The sequence below is a fragment of the Elgaria multicarinata genome, chromosome 1 (assembly GCF_023053635.1).
Source record: "Elgaria multicarinata webbii isolate HBS135686 ecotype San Diego chromosome 1, rElgMul1.1.pri, whole genome shotgun sequence".
NCBI lineage: Eukaryota > Metazoa > Chordata > Lepidosauria > Squamata > Anguidae > Elgaria > Elgaria multicarinata.
This window is the reverse complement of record NC_086171.1, coordinates 44,242,365-44,264,822: the sequence shown is the minus strand read 5'-3', so window position 1 is coordinate 44,264,822 and position 22,458 is coordinate 44,242,365. Positions and strand designations below refer to the sequence as shown.

At 42.8% G+C, this 22,458-nt stretch overlaps 1 protein-coding gene across 1 annotated transcript in view; it reads left to right on the top strand.

Annotated features, from left to right (window-relative positions):
- Nucleotides 1–18,184, top strand: part of ZNF804B (zinc finger protein 804B) — a 269,890-nt gene extending 251,706 nt beyond the window's left edge. Inside the window, exons 3-4 of the mRNA XM_063147559.1 lie at nucleotides 11,015–11,145; nucleotides 14,609–18,184. Coding sequence (XP_063003629.1) covers nucleotides 11,015–11,145; nucleotides 14,609–18,143 — 3,666 coding nt within the window. The 3' untranslated portion in view covers nucleotides 18,144–18,184. The remainder of the gene's footprint in view (nucleotides 1–11,014; nucleotides 11,146–14,608) is intronic.
- Nucleotides 18,185–22,458: the final 4,274 nt, after the last annotated feature.

The following is a 22,458-nucleotide window of genomic DNA, read 5'->3' as shown; positions in this document are numbered from 1 at the left end:
AGAAGAAGGAATAAATAAATAAATAAATAAATAAAACAATGACAAAAGTATAAAAATTCTAGAAGTATAAGAAAGGCTGTGGCATAAAACTGTGTGCTATTCCAGAACACACAGAAGGAAAACATAGCACTAGATACAGGAAGAAATTGCTTTTAAATGAGATAACAAATCGCACCACCGCTGACATAAATAAATCTTTCAACTAACAATTATTTAAAATAATCAGAAATATTATTTCCTTTTGGAATAACGGAGTTCAGGATATTGTAAACCCCTATACATAATTGTGTTTATTTGTAGATAGTTTATGTATTTTTTTGCACTTCTGCTATTGCAATTTTTTGTTGTTGCAAGAATTGGTTTAATACTTCAATATTGTTAGGATGTTTTACTGAATGTGTGTGTGGATATATGTACACTGTGGACAGATTCTGTTCACATCGGCATGCTGGGAAATTTATAGCCTTGCACTTAAAACTGATTTAATGTGATACAACTCCATTGTCCAAATAACTTCAACTATTTTTAAATGTATTTTTTGAGAATTAATGAAAACATTATAATAATATTATATCAAACCCATAACAAATCAACAGATGACCCAATCCGATTCAAATTTAGTATGCTGGAAGCCCTCCTTAATAGCTATTACTGTGCTGATTTTGAACACTTTATCTTTAAAACTGATGCAGATGTAAGCATTTGTTTAATTTCCATTTTACAAATCATAAAAACTCAACGGGGGGTGGAAGGTGAAGCCAGGAGATCAGGAAGTGGGCAGAGCAAAGAGACCAGCAATGCAGAGGAAGTACAAGCTACAGTGATAGAACGAGCAGTGTGTCCTGCTCTAATCAATGAATACCAGGAAAGCAAAAGGTTAGTAACGTGACATTACTGGAGTGTGCCCTGTGACGTTTAAAAATGACACAAATTAAAACGTTTCCAGTGGTAGGAAAAAACATAATAAGCACTAGTGTAGATCTGCCCCATATCCCAGCCACTAAGAGAGTGGCTAAAAAGGCCGATCATCCATCAAAACCTTAAATTAAAGGACTAAATGGAACCAAAATGGAACCAAAATGGAACCAAAAATCAGTTGGTGAAGTAGGTACCTGACAAATGTGTGGTTACCCAGCTTCTAAGGTGGGGGCATCCAGAGCAGAACCGCAGTGTAAGATCTTAATGAGCGTAGTAACTTCTAAAGGAAACAACAGTTACAGTACAGTTAAGGTTGCTTTAGTACTAGGAATTGTGGGGAGGGGTGGAAGGCTCATGTGCACTCAGCTGTGTGCTGCCTCATCCTGGTGGGAGTTGCTTTTATACAACATGTGTAGGATTGAGGTGTCGCCACATGACTTCTTGTTCAAAGAAGTGAGAGAATTTACATGCACAAAAAGTCATTGTATTCCCATTTAGTTTTCAATTAACATTTGTCACTTGGAATCAATCTGGGGTTTATGGACTACTGCACTCTGCCATAGTAACTTCGCACGTAGCCTTCTTACCATAAAGCAGGAATACTGTAATGTTCAGTTGTACACACAACTGTTTATGTATTTAGTTCTCTGAGGCCTTAGCTAGACCTACCTCAAAGTCCAGGACGGAGGACGGGGAGACCTTGCATTGCGATTAACGCAAGATCCTTCCTCCGTGTACACGTAAGGCGCAACGACCTCAGGAAGAGAGGCGTCGCGTCCGCCATTTTTTTTTTTTAAGGAAGAGGAGTGCACAAACAGTCATACGCAAAGGTAAGGTTTTTTTAAATTTTAACTACTTTCCCCGCTCCCCCCACCCTAACCCTGATGGGCGCAGCTCTCCTCCCAGCTCTGCGCGAGTAATTGTGCGGAGCTGGGTAAACCCACGGAAATGGACCACATGCTCTGCAGTCTTGGGCTCAGCCTGAGACGGTGAAAAAAGCAGGCCCAAAGGGGAGGGCTGTATCCCAGGGCAGGGGAGGGATGATCCCTCCCTGATCCCGGGACCCCCTGTGCGTCATCAGGATGCACAGGGACAATCCCGGGATTCGCCCCGGGATAAAGCCTGGTCTAGCTAAGGCCTCTGTTTTGTTTCTGGGCAATCCCCACTGGAATTACAGAGAGCTGTGTAACTTGGAAGAGTACTTGGGACTTCTACCTAGCATCTCCAGTTATTTTGGATGGCAACTGGAGTCTCTCTGGCCACATCTAGCCCACATCTAGCCCAACATCCTGTTACCATGTATTCTGGGGCAACCTGCATTTATCATCATCATCATCATCATCATCATCATCATCATCATCATCATTATCATCACCATGATCATTATATTAAAAGATAGTAAAATTTAATGACAACAAATTAGAAGACCATGTTAAATGTAAACAACGTTAGAGTAGCCCAGATAAAATAAAATGCAATTAAATACCATGCAGTTCAATTATGAAGCAGCAGCAAAGAGAACAGAACATTTTCAATTAAAAGCCAGAGAAAATAGATTTGAGTACCTTCACAACAGGGTTTTTTATTACAACAATATGAGAAAATACATAACGCACAATAGATGCGGGTACCTTCACAGCAAGGTTCTTCATTACAACAATATGAGAAGTACTGAGGAGCCCTTTCATCTAATCCAGGTGAGGTGGTGAAGTTCTGAAACACTGCTTAGGTGCAGTAATGGTCTGGATAACGGACAATAAATAGAGACTCAATCCAGATGAAACAGAGGTGCTGTTGCTAGGTGGTTTGTCTGCCTGGTTGAGTGGTTTCTAACATTTTCTGCAGGGGGTTGCATGCTCCTGAAGCATCAGCTTCACAATTTGCCCCTAGATTGCCTCTTCTTATCTTTACCTATCTAGACCCTAAGATCTTCTTCAGAGGCCCTTCAAAGGGTGGCCCTGAAGAAGATCATGCCAAAAAAGGTACAAAGGTTGGATACCAGATAAAAGGCCTTTTGGGCAGTGGCACTATGGTTGTGGAACACTCTCGTCTGACTGATTAGGCTGCCACCACAGCTGCGGTGAAGGAAATGGAAGAGGAGGAGGCTGCATAAGCACCACCATTGGCCATGACACCTTGGCGAGAGGAGAAAGCTTCTGATGGCTGCATGACTGCAGCCACCATCAATGGCAGTGGTGGACATTAGCATGGGGGTCTGGTCAGAAATGCAGGGGACCCTAGGTCTGATCCTGGCTCAGCCTCCTTCACTTTCTGCCATGCTTTCCAGTTCCTTTCATGTATGTTCCAATGCTATGTGTGAATAAACCACATCTACAAGGCATGAGTAAAATAGGTAGAAACCGCATATCCATCTATCTTGTCGGATCTTTGACTTTGAGGTCAACACGTTGCCTTTCGGCTAGAAACAAATTAGGGCCATTCACAGTATTGCCTGGAAAGGGAAGACAAAATGGCAATATATATGCAGCTGTATTTATCTACTAGTCACTGTATTTAACTACTAGTCAAGTGAAACAAATAGGAAATGGTTTAATCAAAGGCTGTGAAATGTTTTGCCGTTCAATTTATTATCATTTCCGTAGTTCGTAGCGCTGCACAAGGTTATTCCTGAGTTACCCCAGCAATGCTCCAAATAACAGTGACAGATGGTTTCAGAAATGAAAGAACAACTTGAAGAGGATCCGGCCGCCCGATTTCTCCTTGTCTTTCAACATAATGTTTGGTATCACTTGGCTCCCACTAAGCCACAAAGATATAAAGTCACTATCAGCATGTTGAATCTGTGCTGATGCATATTTTAAAGGGATTGTGGTTCCGTTTCGGTATTTAAACTCAGCAAACTTTCCTTTTAACAGTAAATAATTCAGATTCAGGGTTATAAGGGGGGGTGGATTGAGCACATGAAAAAAACATAAGCCACTATGTAAACAAAAGATAAGATTTCAGCATCACACACACACACACACACACACACACACACACACACACACAGACCAAGCACCCCTCCACGCACACACACAAATGTCTGAGCAGCAATTAAAAGATTAAAAACCCATTTAGAAGCTAATTAGATCCTGGGCAGCAAATTAAAAACAAAGGCAGCACACAACTCTAGTAGCAGGTATGAATGTCTGACGCTGGGGCCTTTTGATATCAGCTGGTTTCTTTCAACTCAGTTTTTGAAAGGCCACCTGATTGCATGTTAATTGTTGATGCACTAACTCTTCTCTTCATTCTCTAAGTTCCTATGCTCTGTGTTTCTCTGGTGACGCAAGTGTGTGCCACTTGTTATGTGACCTGGCACATTCCTCCAATAGAATCAAAGAATAGTAGAGTTGGGAGGTGCCTCTAAGGCCATCGAGTCCAACCCCCTGCTCAATGCAGGAATCCACCTTAAAGCATCCCTGACAGATGGCTGTCCAGCTGCCTCTTGAAGGCCTCTAGTGTGGGAGAGCCCTCGTCCTCCCTAGGTCATTGATTCCATTGTCATACTGCTCTAACAGGAAGTTTTGCCTGATGTCCAGCCAGAATCTGGCTTCTTGTAACTTGAGCCCATTAGTCCGTGTCCTGCACTCTGGGATGATCGAGAAGAGATCCTGGCCCTCCTTTGTGTGACTTTCATTGAAGAGTTCTCCTCAGCCTTCTCTTCTCAAGGCTAAACATGCTGCAGTTTCTCACTACTGGGGGGCTTTGGGTATCATTTTTTTTAAAAAAAAATCATTAGACAAATGAACATGCCCAACCCTAGCCCTAATCACAACATGAAACTATTTCATACCCCTCCCTCCTTCTCCCCAGCAATACTTTCCACTATTGTGACTGCTTTAAGAAAGACTCTTGGGAGTGCACTGAATCCTGCATTACGTTCTCTTTGGGATAACAGCCATTCATATGCTTGCGGTTGACTTGGACTGGATTGCATGAAGTGGTACTCAGTCCCATTTACTTTGATTGGATAAAGAGCCCTTAGATTTCTCTGAAGAGCGTTCCATTTGCATGTGAGTGGAGTTGGGGTGGGGAGATTTGCCTTGTGAAAAAACCTTACAATTACTGGAGTAAGTGCTCAGTCCTATAGGACTGATGCTCAGTTAGGGATGTTGGAGAAATCCCCATTGGAATAAAATGAGTTTGGGTTTCAATGTATCCATCCCATGGATTCCGCAACAGTCAAGGTTGTTGCCTGGGTTCTGCAGACTTGTAAGCCGGTTCTTTTACTTTTCCCAAATTTAGTCATAGAAAAATATGTTAAAAATTGGAAAATGTGAATTTCCCCCATAGGGTAAAGCATGTAAATCCACATGGAGGGATCTGTACATTTTTGCAAGTATGAATTTGCGCGAATTTGACAAATTGAAAAAAAACATGCACCTTTCCATCAATGAACAGATGACGGAACAAAAGGCACCTGACCATCTGCAGATGGAACAGATTTTACAAAATCCATACAGTGCTCAAAATCTATGCTCAAGAGATGGAGGCCTCCAATCTCAGAGCCCTCTGTCTATCCTAAGCCCTGCTGCATCAGCTATGCAGGGCAGGAAGACCAACAAATGCATTTTCAGTTCCACATGTGTGCTCTTTTGAGCTAGATGGGCCTTTGAACCTGTGTAGTTTGCTTACCTTGCTGTGGGCAGGGACAGGAACAGAACAGCTTATGGATCCGTTGGATGTTTTACGGCTCTGTGTTTTATGGTTTGATCGTTTTAAATTGTCATGCATTGCCTTGATGGCTTTTCAGCAGCAGCAGCAGCAGCAGCAGCAGCAATAACAACAAAGACGTGGTATATAAATATTAACAATAAATAACAACAGATATAAAAGGTGGTATATAAATATTAATAATAAATAATAACAAACTAAGTGGATAGGGGCTACATATCAGCAGTGGTGAATTACAGCCATGTTTATGCCACTGTGCTACTGAGGCCACTTCCCAGTAATTAGCAGTTTTATTTCATGATCCTGTAAAACAGACGGAAATGCATCAGTTAATTTTAAAGTTGTCTTTCTCACATGTTTAATCCTGAAAAGTAATAGCTTTTCAAAGTTATTTTTAGAATGCCAGTTACCATGGTGAAAGTGAATTCTCCCACTGCTCTTTCTGCCAATTGCTTAGATGGCTAATGCTCTTCACTTCAGACGTACACCACAATTATGCTTTTTAATAAGTTTATCATACTCATTTTATGGTTGGGATTTTGAAGTCATTTTTACAAATCAGTTTGTTGGCTCCACTTTCTATATTAATGTATGGTTTGTGCCTATTCAGAAAATGAAAATGATTCTAAAATTGTGCTTTGTCTCTCCATGTGTAATACACCATCTTTGTCAAGTACATCCAGAGTTTTAAAAATATGATGTAAACAGAACTTTGTTTATTCAAATAAATCCTTGAAATCCTTCCAGCCCACTTCTATGCATATTTACTCAAACATTAGTGCAACTTTATCTAATGGGGTTGGTTACCTATTAAGTGTACATAGGATTGCAGCCTTGTCTTCAATATAATGTTAATAGTAAAGGATATCCAAAATTATCAAAGATTCAGTTGGTGGTTGAACTAGGCTTGCAATTTGGCTACTTTTCAGCCAACCAAATATCACCACCCCACCCACCCCGGTTTCTATGTATGGACTCATGCACTGGTATAGTATTCCTCAAAGGAGCTTTTATGAGGGAAAACTTTGTTGAATTGGATGTATTCTACAGGCTTGGATTGCCCCTTGAAGGGCAAGAAGATCTCTCAGGGGCTAAACAGGCCAGAATCCAATGCAAAATTACATGTGATTGAGTGTAGTAAAACCATTGGCTTTATATGTTTTAAACTCTGCATTGCATTGTTGTCTAAATGTAGGTTACCCGGTAGGAATATGGGGAACAAACCAACTTTCTTGAATACAGACATGTATGTATGCATTCTCAGTAGCTGTCAGTTGTCATCCTATTATAACAACGTACAGCAATGCAGAAATAAAACCCAAAGGGTTACTCCAATGTAGTTGGCTCAGCTCTGGTTCAAAGATTATGGCTTGAAAAGATTATGCCAAAATCACTTCCATATGATGGTGCTTCCACATGGAATCCATAATGTAACTGGGGCAGGTTGTACACTACTCTTTAAAATGGTTTATAACAGTAGTGACAACTGTTGGGGCTCATGAAACACTCCATACACAGTTTTCAAATCATTTTCAAAGTGTCATATCCTGCTTGGTGTAGATCTGGCCTTGGCTCCAGATTTATGTGGGATCAATTCCACTTGCAGAGATACGATTACCCTCATTCCCATGGCATACACTCTAACCCCCTGAAAATGCTACACAGTCAGGAGGCCCTGGATGAGCTGTAGTGTAGGAGGGTGGTGGATCCCAAAAAATAAGTTAGAGGAGGGACTTCATACGAGCAGAGCCCTTTTTCTCGCAGAAAGGTGCTTCCTGTTGCAGAAGACAGATTCTGGATCTACTGGGTGAAGATATCCAATGCTACTATGCGTAGTTGCCTCAGAATGGCAGTCCAAGCATGGAGATGGTTCATGTGATGACATTCATCCACATGGCAGGTTCTTTCCAAACGTCTGTGTAAAAGCAGCACCATTATAACCTTTGACTGAGCCCTGTGATGACTAAAAGGCCTTGAAGATGGTGCACAGCTGACTCATTTCCAGTTCTTCCCCACTCCTAGCCTCAGGGGTTTGGGGTGGGCTTGAGACAGATGCCCTCAGTGAGCCTTCCTTTCTAAGTGGGATCTAATCTCTATTGTGAGGCTTAATCTACACCAAGCAGGATATTTCACTATGAAAGCGGTATTTAAAAGGCAGGAGCCACACTACGGCTTTATAGCAGTATTGAAGTGCACTGACAGCTGTTGGGGCCCATTGACACCTACCAAAAAGCGCTTTCGTACTGCTATAGCCTGCTTGGTGTGGCTCCTGCCTTTTTTATACTGCTTTCATACCACTTTCATAGTGAAATATCCTGCTTGGTGTAGACTAGGCCTAAGACACCTTGAGTTGTTTTTTGAGAAAAGCATCAAATAAATTCCATATATAATAATGTATTCAATACTAATATGCACATCATTGTCTCCCATGTCACTGCTGCCCACCTGATTGCCCTCTCCCTCTGGGCCAATCCACACAACTTCCTTGAGGGAGACTCAAGGCAAGTCGAGGATTCACTTCAATTTCCAGATCTGCAATGTGAGCAAGCCGCTGAACAGGCAGTAACAGCCAGAAGAAGGAGCAGTTGTACAAACATTTGACTATGGCACGATCTACACTACTGCTTTATAGCCATTTATAAGAGTTTTCACAACTGTTGGGGCCTAGGACACACTCCAGATACAGTTGTCAAAACTGTTATAAAGTGCTATAAAGCAGTAGTGTAGATCCGGCCTTTGTTTCATTTATTTTACTTTAATTTGCCCTGTTCACATCTGTAATTGCAGGCACAAATAGGAAGGGCACATTTTCAGGGTGGGGGGAACCTCACATGTTCTCTGAGCTTGGGTTCACGTTTGAAGAATTCACACTTTAAAAATGCATACTTTAAAAAAAGGGCTCTTTTTTAAAAAAAATCACATTTTTATGGTTTAGTCTATGGAGGAAGTGTGCATTTGTGAGCACACTAAAAAAATGGAGCACTTTTCCCTTTTAAAAGGTGCACTTTTCCTGTTCAAACATAAAGAAAAACAGGTCGCAACTGAATACAGGAACAAGTCAATCAGAGCTTCAAAAAGGCGTTTGGTAGGGTGACCATATTTGGGAAACCAAAAAAGAGGACACCTAGTGTGTGTGTGGGGAAGCAGCTTTCTGAGTCTTGCAGAAAGTACGTTATTCCCCCGCCACCTTAAAGAACCCGATTGGAGTGGAGGAGGGGAAAGGATTTCATTCTGTACCACCACCATCCACTCCAATTGGGGCCTTTTCTATAATGTCCACGAATGACCCACTTTCCCCTTTAAGACCTCAATTGGAGCTCGGGGTGGGAGAATGACGTGCCTCAAGAAAGCATGTCATTCCCTCCTGCCATCCTAATGGCAGCCTTAAAGGGGAAGGTGTGTCCTTCCAGGACATTTTTGAAAATTATAGAAAATCCCCCCTGACACCATGGAAAGAACAAAAACCAGGACAAATCCGGGGAAATCCTGACAGTTGGTCACCCTATGTTTGGGCATCTTGGGGATCTCAAATTCCTGATCTGAGTCTTCCATCCCTAGCCAGGAAGCTCCAGGGAAGTAGGCCCCAGCAGATGCCCATAGATGCGGACCTCTGAAGTTGGCATGCCTGGTTTGCAAATTCATTTCCCCTTGCCTAACGTGTGTAATCTTCTTCCACATCACCGCTTTTCTGTATTTGCTAATGGTGTCTCATTCAAGCAACAATCATATTGACTCAGGCAGCTGTGTTTGCCAAACATCTGGATGGTCTCATTGCGCCAAGCTGAGGCCACGTGTTGGTGTGCAGGTGTGCAGGTGTCCTTCCACCTATTCTTATGCACCTCTTTGCCACTGCAGATGTCTCACTGTGGTTATTTTAAGAGCCAAAGACCAATCAGTAGGATTCAATAAAATAAATCATATTTTGGCACATTGGACTAGGTTTAACAAGCCAGTTAGGTACCTAATGGCATGAAGAAATGTAATTGCACACTTAAATATATGTTAATTCCCAAGCTCTCTATCTTGGTTGAGCGCCCTTATGGAAGAGTGCAATTATTTTGATATTGTTCAGCAGTGCCTGTTAGGATGCAAAGTGAGCTGGCATCTTTGCCCACTTGGTTAACCATACCAATGCCCTTGTTGTATATTTTGTGTGTCTGCTCACTGTTCCACATATGCTCATTCAGTGGCTGTTTGTTGATGCTGTTTTGAGAAATAGTTGGGGATTTATTCAACTAGCTCTGTAAGGTATATTTCCAACAATAACACTTATTTCCCGAGTTCAATCAAACACTAAGTGCAACTATATAATGTCTCATCAAAAATTGGCAAGATATGTTTGGCTAAGGCATGGAAACAACCATAAGATATCTGGAAACACAGTCTATGGAACATTCTCTGCACGTCTGGAATACATTTATACTTTATTGGTATAGAATTATGCCTTGAGAGGATGTTAGACAAGAGAGTCCTTTCATTAATATGAGTATGTGCATGTTTTTTACATATGGATGTAATCCTATACATAGGTGATATAGTTTCAGTGGGTTGGATCCAAACTTAGTCAAAGCAGATCCATTGAAATGAATGGGATTTAGTCATGTTTAACTTAAGCCCCACTGATTTCAGTGGATCTACTTCAACTACGACTACGTATGGGTCCAACTTATATCTCCAGGCTCTGCCTTCCATGAGTGGTATCCAATGTTAGTCTTACGTACAGTAGACCCATAGAAATGAATGAGGTGTAGGTTAATCGCAACTAACACATGCCCCATTCATTCCAATGAATTTACTCTAAGTAGGACTAACTTGGGATACTACCCTGCAGATGAAAGGGCTCTGCTAATGGAAGATGCCTCTGCCTGGTTTTCAGGCATCCCACCACCAACAGCCTGCGTAGCATTTTCAGGGACTGGAGGGGCTTCTGCAAGAAGGGGGTGAGGAAATCCATTTCCACTAGACCAGCTGCATGTGCCAAGCAGAAGTGGGATCCAGCCCAGTTTGAAATTCAGCCCTGCGGTTTTTGGTCCCATGGTGCCAGCTGCTGAATGGGCAGTCCCCCACCCTCATCTCCATCACCTCTTCTGGTTCACAGCCTAACCCTGAGATTGCTTTTAGTACTTTCTGGGTTGTTTTCCTGTTGCGCCTGGTTCTGTCGGTTGTGTTTAGAGGCAGCTCTTCTACATAAGATAGACAGAGATGCAATTTTGTGTCGAGCTAGTGGTTAAATAAATTCCCCTGATGAAGACAGCTAAACTGCATTGGGAATCACTGGTTAAATTATAATGGCTTTTTATCAGCTTTGCCTCTTGTATCTTGCCTGGTTTTGTGTGTGTGTGCGGAAACAGAAATGCATGAATGGGCTAAGAAGGAGGTGCATCATCTCTTATTCTTGTACCTCTCGTTCACACAGAGACTGAAGGAGCTGAAACAAAGGGAATTTGCACGGAATGTGGCTTCAAAGTCCTGGAAAGATGAGAAGAAACAGGAAAAAGCACTCAAGCGACTCCATCAGCTGGCGGAGCTGCGGAAGCAGTCAGAATGGTATGTATTTGGAACTCGTAGTACATTTTAATCTCATCTCTCCTTTTTTCCCCTCAGAAGTCCCAGAAGAAATCACCATAACTTCACTTCTGCTATATATGAAATGCACAGATCATAATCACATGCTCTGCAAACAATGTTTGTCTTTATCCCTGACATCAAACATCCTTGCTCTACAAGCCATAAAATTGGAAGCTTTGCATTAATTCCTTAGCATTTAAAGGCTGGGTTTTTTATCCTTTTTCTAATCTGGTTGGGATGGAATGATTTCTAATGGTACTGTGCTGAGTTTTGGGGAACAAACATTTTCAGTGCAAAAAAGGCACTTTGGCAGGAGTACAAAAGCTCACTGATACCCGTCCCACTCCAATAAACAGACCTTTCCCACACCTTTCTCACCTTGTTCGCTGCCCTTCCTGGCAGCCACTCTGGTAACATCGTAATGTTTGAATATTCTTCTTCTTACTGGTTTTGTGATCCTAGCCAATCAAAGATCTTCTTACTGGTTATGTGATCCTAGCCAATCAAAGATCTTCTTACTGGTTTTGTTATCCTAGCCAATCAAAGATCTTCTTACTGGTTATGTGATCCTAGCCAATCAAAGATCTTCTTACTGGTTATGTGATCCTAGCCAGTCAGGGTTCATCTCACCAATGCAATGCAGCCACAGTATCACACAGATCATCAGATTTGGCTATGAGGCTGTATCATAGAGAGCACAATAAACACTCCTGGTGAATCAAGGGGCAAGAGGAAACATGTCAGACCATGGCCTCATCTCCTTCTCTTGCTGTACTCCTCCATGTCTTGCTACATAGCAGTGACAGTTTCATTGCCCACCAGTGCAATACCAAGATTGCTGCAAAGAGGTTTTGGGGTAGAGCCAAGCACTTTCATCAAATTGGCCTCCTGTTTCGCTCAGCTCTAATTTTTAATATTTATTAAGATTGCATTTTACCTTATTAAAACTGATTTTAGTGTAATGCTCTTAGCGATTTATGCTGGGAAAAGTGAAAAGAAACCTTAAGTCCTTTTTTGCCTAGTCTATAAATCCTTATTTTCATGACTTTGCAGATATCCAAACTCTCCAAATAACTCCTTTGAGGGAACTAAAATAGCATCATCACTGTGAAAGGAAAACAGCGTTGCTGTTACTTCTGCTAGGAAGCTTATGTTGTATTATCCTGTGTTAGCAACTTATACTGAGTCAGCCTGTTGGTCCATCTTACCAGTAGAGGCCGGTGGCTCTGATGTCAATGGGGTGGTGAATCTGCTTCGGGATTCAGTCAAAACTCTACAGGGGCTATCCAAAGTTCTGACTACTCCACAACTTGGATAGATCCTTTAGAGTTCTGACTGGCTCTGACCGAAAGCTGGAGCGGATTCACCACCCTACTGACATCAGAGCTACCAGCCTCCCATTGGGCCTGTTCAGAAGACACCTTAAACCATGCCTTTAAACATGGTGAATAAAGCCATGGTTTAAGGTGTCTTCTGAACAGGGCCTGCCTCTCATATATTATTCCAACCTTCCCCAACCTGATGCCCTCCAGATGTGTTGGATCACAACCCTCACCTTGCCAGCCAGCATGGCCAATACAGCTGGGGTAATGGGAATTGTAGATCAATACCTAGAGGCACTAGGTTGGGGGAGGCTGTGTCTGCTCCGATCGGCCATGAACCCTATCTTTTCTAGCCCTGCTACTTGAACTCTTTCACCTGGACATTTTCCCCATTAACTTTGCTGAATATATATATATATATATATATATATATATATATATATATATATATATATTATATTTTTGATAATTTGAGGGAAAGTTTTTGAGCAAATAAATATTGCTGTTTATGCCCCTGGTGTGTATCAAATGTAAACTTCCAACAGGCACTTTAACACCATCAAGGATGATACCTGTCATACTGCAAGGGGGAGGGGGAGAATTCCAAAAGTGGGACACCACAACGAATGAGGCTCTTCCCTTTGTTTCCATCAGATGTACCTGGGCTGTTGACAGGACAACCAGGAGGCCCTGATTTGTGGGTTTATTGATTTATTTATTTCATTTTTATCCCACCCTTTTCCCTCCAAGACAGCATACATAATCCTCCTCCTCCTCCTCCTCCTCTTCTTCCTCCTCCTCTCCATTTTATCCTCACAACAACAATGCTGTGAGGCAGGCTGGCTGACAGCCTGTGACTGGCCCAAAGTCACCCAGTGAGCTTCATGGTCAACCAGCCACTATGCCATACTGGCTCTCTTGCATGCATGCATACCATGCTGAGCATTCATTGGGAAGCCATAGGGTGTGACTAAACCAGGGGCATGTCTACACCATGCCTTCATCCCGGGATCATCCCTGTGCATCCAAATGACACACAGGGGATCCTGGGAGCAGGCAGGGACAATCCCCCCATTTGCCTGGGATAATCCTTAGGTGTAGAAAGGGCCCAGGAGAAGGAGGGGGATCTCACAATATTCTGATGGTGAGATCTTCCCCTTTGTCCAAACACATGCACAACATCCTGGGAGAAAGGAGGGATGTCGCACCCGCCATTTTCTTTTTCTTTCTTTTCTTACAGACAAATGAGCACATGTGTGCTCCAATGAAAAGTGAGTTACAAAAAAACCCACCAAATCCCGCTCCCACCCCACCCCCAGTGGGCGTGGAGTGCCTGAAGAGCTCCGTTCCCTGTGCCTGGTTCCTGACTCCTCATGTTTACTCACAAGAAGGTGGGATGAAGCTGGGACAGGCGCCCACACTTCCTGCGGTCTCGGGACAATCCTGAGACCGCGGGAAGAATTGGGCTAAAAGCCGTCCCATTTATCCCGGGAAATGGAGGGATTTATTTATTTATTTATTTATTACATTTTTATACCGCCCAATAGCCGAAGCTCTCTGGGCGGTTCACAAAAATTAAAACCACAGTAAAACACCCAACAGGTTAAAACACAATTACGAAATACAATATAAAAATCATCCCTCCCTGCTCCTGGGATCCCCTGTGTGTCATGTGGACACACAGGGATGATCCCGGGATGATCTCTGGGATAAGAGCTAGTGTAGACATGCCCATAGATACCAAGAAGGTATCACCTACCATACCAAACCATTTCGGGCTGTTATTACTATTATTATTTATTTATATAGCACCAGCGTTCTGTATCAGTTAACTCCTACACCATTATCATGGAATCATAGAATAGTAGAGTTGGAAGGGGCCTATAAGGCCATCGAGTTCAACCCCTGCTGAATGCAGGAATTGAGGATGCCACATCTGTGTTGCAGCCATATCACTCCAATTATTTCCATGATATTCCTTCCCATGCTTTATTGATCCTGCTGGTTGGTGGACTACGTGGTCTCAATGTTACTATAGTTCTCAATGAACTTCACTAACAATTTCTGAAAACTGAATTATTTTTTAACTCAAGTGATTGTATTATGTCATTTATTTCTAGCATTGCTGGATGTGGACCTGCGTTTAAGGCTCCTCAAGTGGGTGTAGAAAAACAGCAGCAACTGCAAGAAAATCTTCCCTTAGCACAAGAAGGTAAAGCTGAGAACACGACAGAAGGACAAAGTCTCACCAGCAGCACTTTAGAGACGCAACAGGAGGTTTTGCTAAGCAAGAACCAGTCTTGCATAGAGAGACGCCATTTGCTTAGAAATCGTATCTCTCCAGCATTTTCCTGTGGCACCAATGCCTGTAACCGGGCGGGAGTGTCATTTTCCTTCTCTAAAAAAGCCCATTTGAAGCTCGAGTCCTCAGCCTCAGTTTTCAGTGAGAACATGGAAGAAGCGTACGACTGTACTGGATCACCCAGGCCTAAAGCAAAACAGACTCCGGAAGACTGCCACGCTTGCGTACATATGAGCGACCAGAGGAAAGCAAATGTGCAAAAGCGGTTGAACACACTTCAAGGTCATCCCGACAGTATTGCATCAGGTCATCCGGCTGGGAAAAACAAAAAGCAGAAAGAAAACAACCAGAACGCCAGCCGAGAGCAAGTGGGCATCCATCTTTCATTTCGTAAGGACAAACTACATCCCCCAGCTTTGGAATGTCTTGAGTCCCCCGGTGTAAAAGAACAAGGAAGAGAGTTGAGTGAGACTCGGAAATCCTTGGAAACTGTTGTTACCCTGCAATGCCAATCTAGCAATGTTTGTATGCAGCAAAGCACTTACAAGCACAGCGATGTCCTGCTAGCAGAATGTGTCTCCAAGTTCCCCACCCAAGCATCACCTGAGCAAGGACAGCCACCTGAGGTAAACTGCAATCCCTGTGTATTCAAACAATCTTCTGAGTGTTCAAAAACTGTGAATGCAAACGCTGAAACACCTGGGGGCGATGCACTGCTTCATGAAATTAAGCCTAAAGCGTTGCCTTTCCTTCATGTACTGAGTAAAGATGGCAACACAGCCTTACGCTGGCCCACAGAACTTCTTTTGTTTACAAAAACAGAACCTTCCATTTCCTATGGTTGTAATCCATTATATTTTGATTTTAGACTCTCCTTGTCTCACAGAGACAGTGGGCATCCTGAAGCAAACACCGAAAGTCCAAAAGAGCACTCAAAAACCATGGACGTCAATGGGATCGAAGCCTCAGGTCTAAGTGAGAACAAGCAACTGTCCAATGAACAAGATAATCAGTCTTTGAAGCCAAAGAAGAAGAAAAGAGCTGTCAGCCTCAAAAAGTCCCAGCCAAACTTGGATTCAGACACAGAGAATGAAATGCATCAAAGTGCTCCAAAGTACGTTTCAGATTATTTGAATGAAAATATACCTAAAGTGCCTGCTCACCTGGATTGCTCACAAAGGCATTACCCAAGAGCAACCAGTCCCTGTACAACGATGCATGTGAGATCTTTAGCACAGCACTTGCAGAACTGTGAAAAAACTCTACAGGAAGAAGTAACTGGAAACATTTGCATCTATCCCTTGGTGTCTAGGACAAAAACGCAAACATGTGCAAAATGTGATTTAATGTATTCCCAAAGACAAACCAATCTGGATTTGGTCACCTGCACCAGTGACATAAGTGATAGCGGGAAAGGTTCCATTCTCGGTTATAAGTTAGGGTCCCCCGGCGAGTGCTTGGGAAACGAAGGTAATGGGAGTTTTGCTGGTTGCTGGAAATTCTCTTCTTTGCAAAAGCCCTTTTCTGACAGACAGTCTAATTATTCTGACACCTCTGTTAGCAGTGCGACTAGTTACGCTAGTTGCTACTCTAGTCACAAATCCAGTGATCACAGCCGAAGTCATTTGCCTTTTTGTTGCAAAAGGAAACAGAAGCCGGCTGAAAGGCAGCAATGTAAACACAAAAAGCACAATTGCATTTCATCTTCTGATGATGCGGATGAGGACTGCCTCTTCAACAAAACAAGTCAAAGATCCAGAAACTGTTCACAGAGGCACACGGTAAAATATCAAAGACTTTCAAGATATAGGCATGTACTACAAAGAGACGTATCAAAGCAAAGTGGAAATAGACGTCCTCTGTATAAACACAGCAGGAGCAGGAGTTCCAGCAGCTCCAAAGGTTCTTCCATCCGAGATTCGGGGAGCAGCGAAAGATCATCGAGTTGCACCAGGTCGAGAGGCAGCAGTTCCGGATCCCTGGTGAAAGAATTGAGGCATGACTGGGACAGACACAAAAAGGAGATGAAGAGCAACAGCAGCGCAGAGCCAGGAAAACCGGGCTCTGTGCACACGGACTGCCAGTATGCAAGGTGTCCGTCAAAATACGCTGGCCTTTGCTCTGTCAATCACATAGGAAGAGAAGTTGTGGGCCAGAAGAAGTCGCTCACCGCCAAGCTACTTTTAGAGAAGGTGAAATCAAAGAGAAACCAGGAGCAAACTCAGAACACGGAGAGCTTTTCCAATGCCTGCGGGGTCAATCTCCCCTATAGTCAACCTACCATGAAATGTGCATCTTCAGTGGGTAGTGAAGCAGTGATACCTTCACCCAAGGAAACCCTCAGCACTGATATGAGCAGTGTGTGGAGCAGTGAAACCGGCACAATGGAAAGCAATGCAGGCAAAGAGCAAGTCGGAATAGAGAATGTTACTCTTACAGCAAGCGCCGATGATGGTAATTGCCTGCTTAAAGGTTTAATTCCAAGAGGGACTAGCTATCCAGCTCCAAATATGGAAAAGGACACCGCAATAAAGGAGCAGTCACATCTCTTAGCTATTGAAATGCAACCCCTCCTTCAAAGCTGTGACCCAGTGCCAAACCATTTCCCCGGTGCTTTCCCTTCTCATAGATATTCTGTTGTTCCAAATCTATCAGAGACCAAAGAAGAACACAATGCAAGCGTGAACTTGAATCAAGGCGAAGGGAATCTAAACTGTTACTCTGACAGTGCTATGCATAAGTCCAGCGAAACAGAAAGCAAGACTGAACTGAACAGCAAGTGCATCTCCTCTCCCTTGACACAGCAGCCTATAACATTTTCCCCTGACGAGATAGACAAATACAGGTTTCTTCAGCTGCAGGCTCAGCAGCATATGCAGAAACAACTCGTGGCAAAACATCTCAAGGTTCTGCCTGCCACAGGGCCAGCTGCCTTCCCTGCATCCCCAGCTGTTCAGCCTCTTCCTGTTCAGCCACGCTCTTCTGTTGCCACGCTCCACCACACGCTCCTGCAGAGCTTTGCTCTGTCTGCTGGCGTCCATCCTCACAGCAGCCATCTTTCCCTAACCCATATACACCCGTTCTCACAGTCTCATTTTGCTCCGATAGCGCTATCCCCGTTCACTCCAGCCTTCCTGCCTACACACTCGGCGCTACTAACGGGGCACCCATTCCATTTGGTATCAGCCACTCCCTTTCACCCCTCCCACCTGACGATCCCACCGCTGCCCCACACTGCATTTATTCCCACCTTGTTCACACCGCAGCTGAACGCAGCCGCGTCTTCAGCAATACATCTCAATCCTTTCATTCACCCATTGTTCCAGAGCCAGGAGCTTCAGCATCATTCTTGACCCTGTCAGAGGTGTTGGTTATCAGAAATGAAGAATAATTTTTAAAAAAACAGATGTATTTTTTTTACATGATTTAAAATAGCAAAGTCACCATCCTATGTGCCCAATAACAATCTGGAATGGAAATTCCCATTTAGTAGACTAATTGCATATCTTATGGGAAGTTATGGCTTATATACCTCGGGTACATCAAAAATACTGAGAGAAATCAAGCTTCAAGGTTTGGCTGACACAAGACATGGATGTTAATTTGATTATCAAATTGATGAATGAAAAGTCATTACTCACAAAGATGTGCTCATTCCTTACAGCTTACTTTATGGTTCAGTATGGCCTTTTATGTTGTAATAGGTTTTTGGAAATGAGCATACATTTTTGGTCATCTTTTTAAAAAGGAAAAAAGAAACAAGTATACAACTCACCTGTAGCACAGTTATCCCCATATGCATTGCATGGGGACAGGATCTGGGCTAGTACTATTTTAGTGGTAACAGCAAATTTCACTTTTCTTCTCCTTGTTTGGGAAGATTCATAGGCATTCATCCAGGTTGAGCAGCCATTTCCTAGGCAAATAGCTTTGCCAAATCTATCAAAGGGTCACATGACACACAGCAACATGAATGTTGGTGGGCTGGCAAGTTTTTCTGTATTTATCTGCAAGATTGAGAAAAATCATTTTTTTTTAAAAAAAAACATATTATACCCATGTTATCAACATCAAAGAGATCAAGTGTGTATATTGTTTCAGATGCATTAAAAACACACGTGGAGAAAATTCTGATAGTCTAGGATTGTGAGAATTACAACACACACTAGAGGATATCCTTAAAATCCACTAAACCATAGCAACTATCAACTACGACCTCTGCTATTTTTGGTATGGCTCCATATTGTTTCAGTTTTAGGCTGTGGAGCCTTCTTACAGTTACTTGAAAGTGAGTTCCATTAATATCAGATATTTCCAACTAAAATGATTTGGTTCAAGGTGCTAATCTTAAGATCTGTGTCAGTCATACTGTGTGAGCATCATCCCAGTATGTGAAATGGAGGGAGTGGGTTTGCTTTGTCACTTTTGTCCAGTCACAAAATCTGTTTCAGTTTCACTCACTGGGGAGATCCAGAGAGAAATTTGTCTGAAGCTGGAACTAGGCAAGGCAGGTTTTGAAAAGTTAGAATCATCCATTTTGTTTCAAGCAAACTGGGGTCATGGCACCAGGAGAGGGAGGATTTAGCCCTTTACCACACACTATTTTCCTTATTTAAATTGTCCTCTGAAGTTGCTATTCCCCCAGCTTAGAGGTGGGCAATTTACATGGGTAAGACTGCAATCCTATGCCCACTTACTTGAGAGTAAGTTCCATTGAACTCAGTGAGGTTTACTTCTGAGTAGGCATTTATAGGATTGCACTATAAGGGAAGGGTTAACTCCTCCTTAAATGGTCATCCCTGATTCAATCCTGCCCCCCCCCCCCCCGCCCCCCAGTGGAATATCTGGTTCAGTTGCTCCCTTCTCAGAAGAATATGGATCTTCTACATTGCACCTAGTTTAACTCTTAGAAGGATCAAACCAGTGGAGGCTGGTGGCTCTGATGTCAGTGGTACGGTGAATCCGCTCTGGGTTTCAGTTAGAACCAGTCAGAACTCTCAGATTCACCCCTTGGAGAGCTCCTTTAGAGCTCTGACTCGTTCTGACTGAAACCCAGAGTGGATTCACCGCCCTACTGACATCAGAGCCAACAGCAATGCTCTTGCAGGCCACCAAGTATCAAAAATAAGGTCTCCAAAATGCATTTTGCAATTCCAGCTCAATCGCACCACAGGGCAGTTAGAAAGATTTGCTTTGTGGTGGGAGAAAAGTGCTTAGTGCTTAGGTGAGGCCAACCAACTGTAACTGTTTTCCTGTTCTTAAGGCATCTATGTAAATTACTGAACACCTCTATTTGTTATGCAGTTTTGGAAAAAGAAAAAAAATGGGGTAGGGGTTAAGAAAAACCACTTGATTCATTTTTTCAAAGCGTTTAGTTTATATTAAAACTAAATAATACTCTGGCGAATATAATCTGTAAACTAGTTATTTGTTTTGTATTCTCTGTAAAAAGTGTTTTATATTATACAGTAGATAAGTGAATTGCACTATTGAACATGCAATGCAGCTTTTTTTTTAGGTTATTCAAGTTGTTCTTGGGAATGTAGTTTCATGCAATAATTCTTTTCAATAAAAAAAAAGCTTAATAGCATAAAGAGCGTCAGTCATACATTTTTAAATATCATACTGAAAGACAGCAACAAAGTAAAATGCAGATGGGGAAGACTTATTCTGTATTTTAATCCACAAAACCGAAATGCATTTAATTTATCCAAGAAGTTCTAATGCGGAAACGTTTAGGCTATTTCTTTAAAAGAAAAAAATAGCATGTGTTACCAGAGTTGTTTAAATGGCTCTATAAATAAACATTCCTTTAAAAAATAATCATCAATGTGTTCTTTACAACCATTTTAATTGATAATCCATTGGTTTTTTTAACACTTGAATGAAAACAGATGTAAAATAACACTTATATATCTCTAGCCAGATTTACCAAAGTTGTTTCTCATGTATTTCCCCCCTATATTATGCCTTCGATTCTGCATGAAAGAAACTCAAATAGTCAGCAAAGACATTATATTACCCTATCATAAATTCCCCTGGAAAATTTACTCCTGTGTTAATGGTTCAAAAATTCTCAAAGGAACTAACAACTACCAGAATGTGTAAAAGTCCTCAAAAAACCTCATACTTGCTTCATTTTAAAGCATTGGCTTTGTTAGTGTCCCAGTTACAGCCTTTACTTCCATATAAGTGAATGGCTGCTATTTGCCTCTGTGATGAAAAGTGAAGCACTACATTCTGGGATGCACATCTTCCCAGTGGACATAGGCCATAGCTAGATGGGGCGAAATCCTGGGGTGATCCCCGGGATCGTCCCTTTGCATTCACATGACACACACGGGATCCCGGGATCAGGGAGGGATGATCCCTCCCTTGCCCCGGGATCTCGCCCAATCCATTAGTAGGGTTGTGCACGGACCCCCCGCTCCGCTTCTCTTCCAGATCCGCGATTTGTGGATCGGGCCGCTTTGCTCTGCCCCCGCTCCGCCTATGTCCGCTCCGCTCCGCTGCGGAGCTCCGGATCCGGATCGGAGCTCCGTTTCCCCCCCCCCCCCCATAGGCTTGCATTAAGCTAAAAAAGTATACAACTTTTTTCCGTTAAAGTTAGAAACCTCAAGTTTGGCACAATGACAGCTCATGGATGTATACACACGCACGCCAAGACTCAAGGCAGTCCCATCATCCCCTGATTTTGGGGGAATTTATGAAAATCCAACACCCCATTCACACCCCTTTCGATAGCTCCGTCAATTTGCACGTTAGAAACCTCAAACTCACCACCATGACAGTTTATCCAGGGATACACACGCACGCCAAGACTCAAGGCAGTCCCATCATCCCCTGATTTTTGGGGAATTTATGAAAATCCAACACCCCATTCACACCCCTTTCGATAGCTCCGTCAATTTGCACGTTAGAAACCTCAAACTCACCACCATGACAGCTTATCCAGGGATACACACGCATGCCAAGACTCAAGGCAGTCACATCATCCCCTGTTTTTGGGGGAATTTATGAAAATCCAACACCCCATTCACACCCCTTTTGATAGCTCCGTCAATTTGCACATTAGAAAGTTACCTCAAACTCAGCACCATGACAGCTTATCCAGGGATACACACGCATGCCAAGACTCAAGGCAGTCGCATCATCCCCTGATTTTTGGGGAATTTATGAAAATTGGGCACCCCATTTGCAGACGTGGACTGTTCTCTGACATTTAGACAGATAAAAAAAAGGAAGTGGGCACACTCACAGATGCCATCTAGACCCACAATCCTGCTAAGGTACAAGGCAATCCCATCATCCCCTGATTTTTGGCGGGGCTTAAACCTGCAGACAGCTTATGGAGCCATTTAAAAGGAAATCCCAAGTTGCCATGAACTGGGGAGTAGAGATCATCAACCTAATATGAATCTTCTTCCACACTTGAAAAATGGATTTGGAACTTCCAAAACTCCAAGTGAGCGCAGGAAGGACTTCTCCCCTGAGTCAAAGCCAGACACAAACCATCCCTGCGAGGCGGGCAGGAGAGGAGGGAGGGAAGGCAGGCCGGCAGCAGACATTTCTGGAGGCATAAGGAAGTGAGCCTATAAAATGCATATAAAATGGAAATAAATAAATAAACAAAGGAGGGGTGGAATTAAAAGCAGCAGTGTTGCTGAA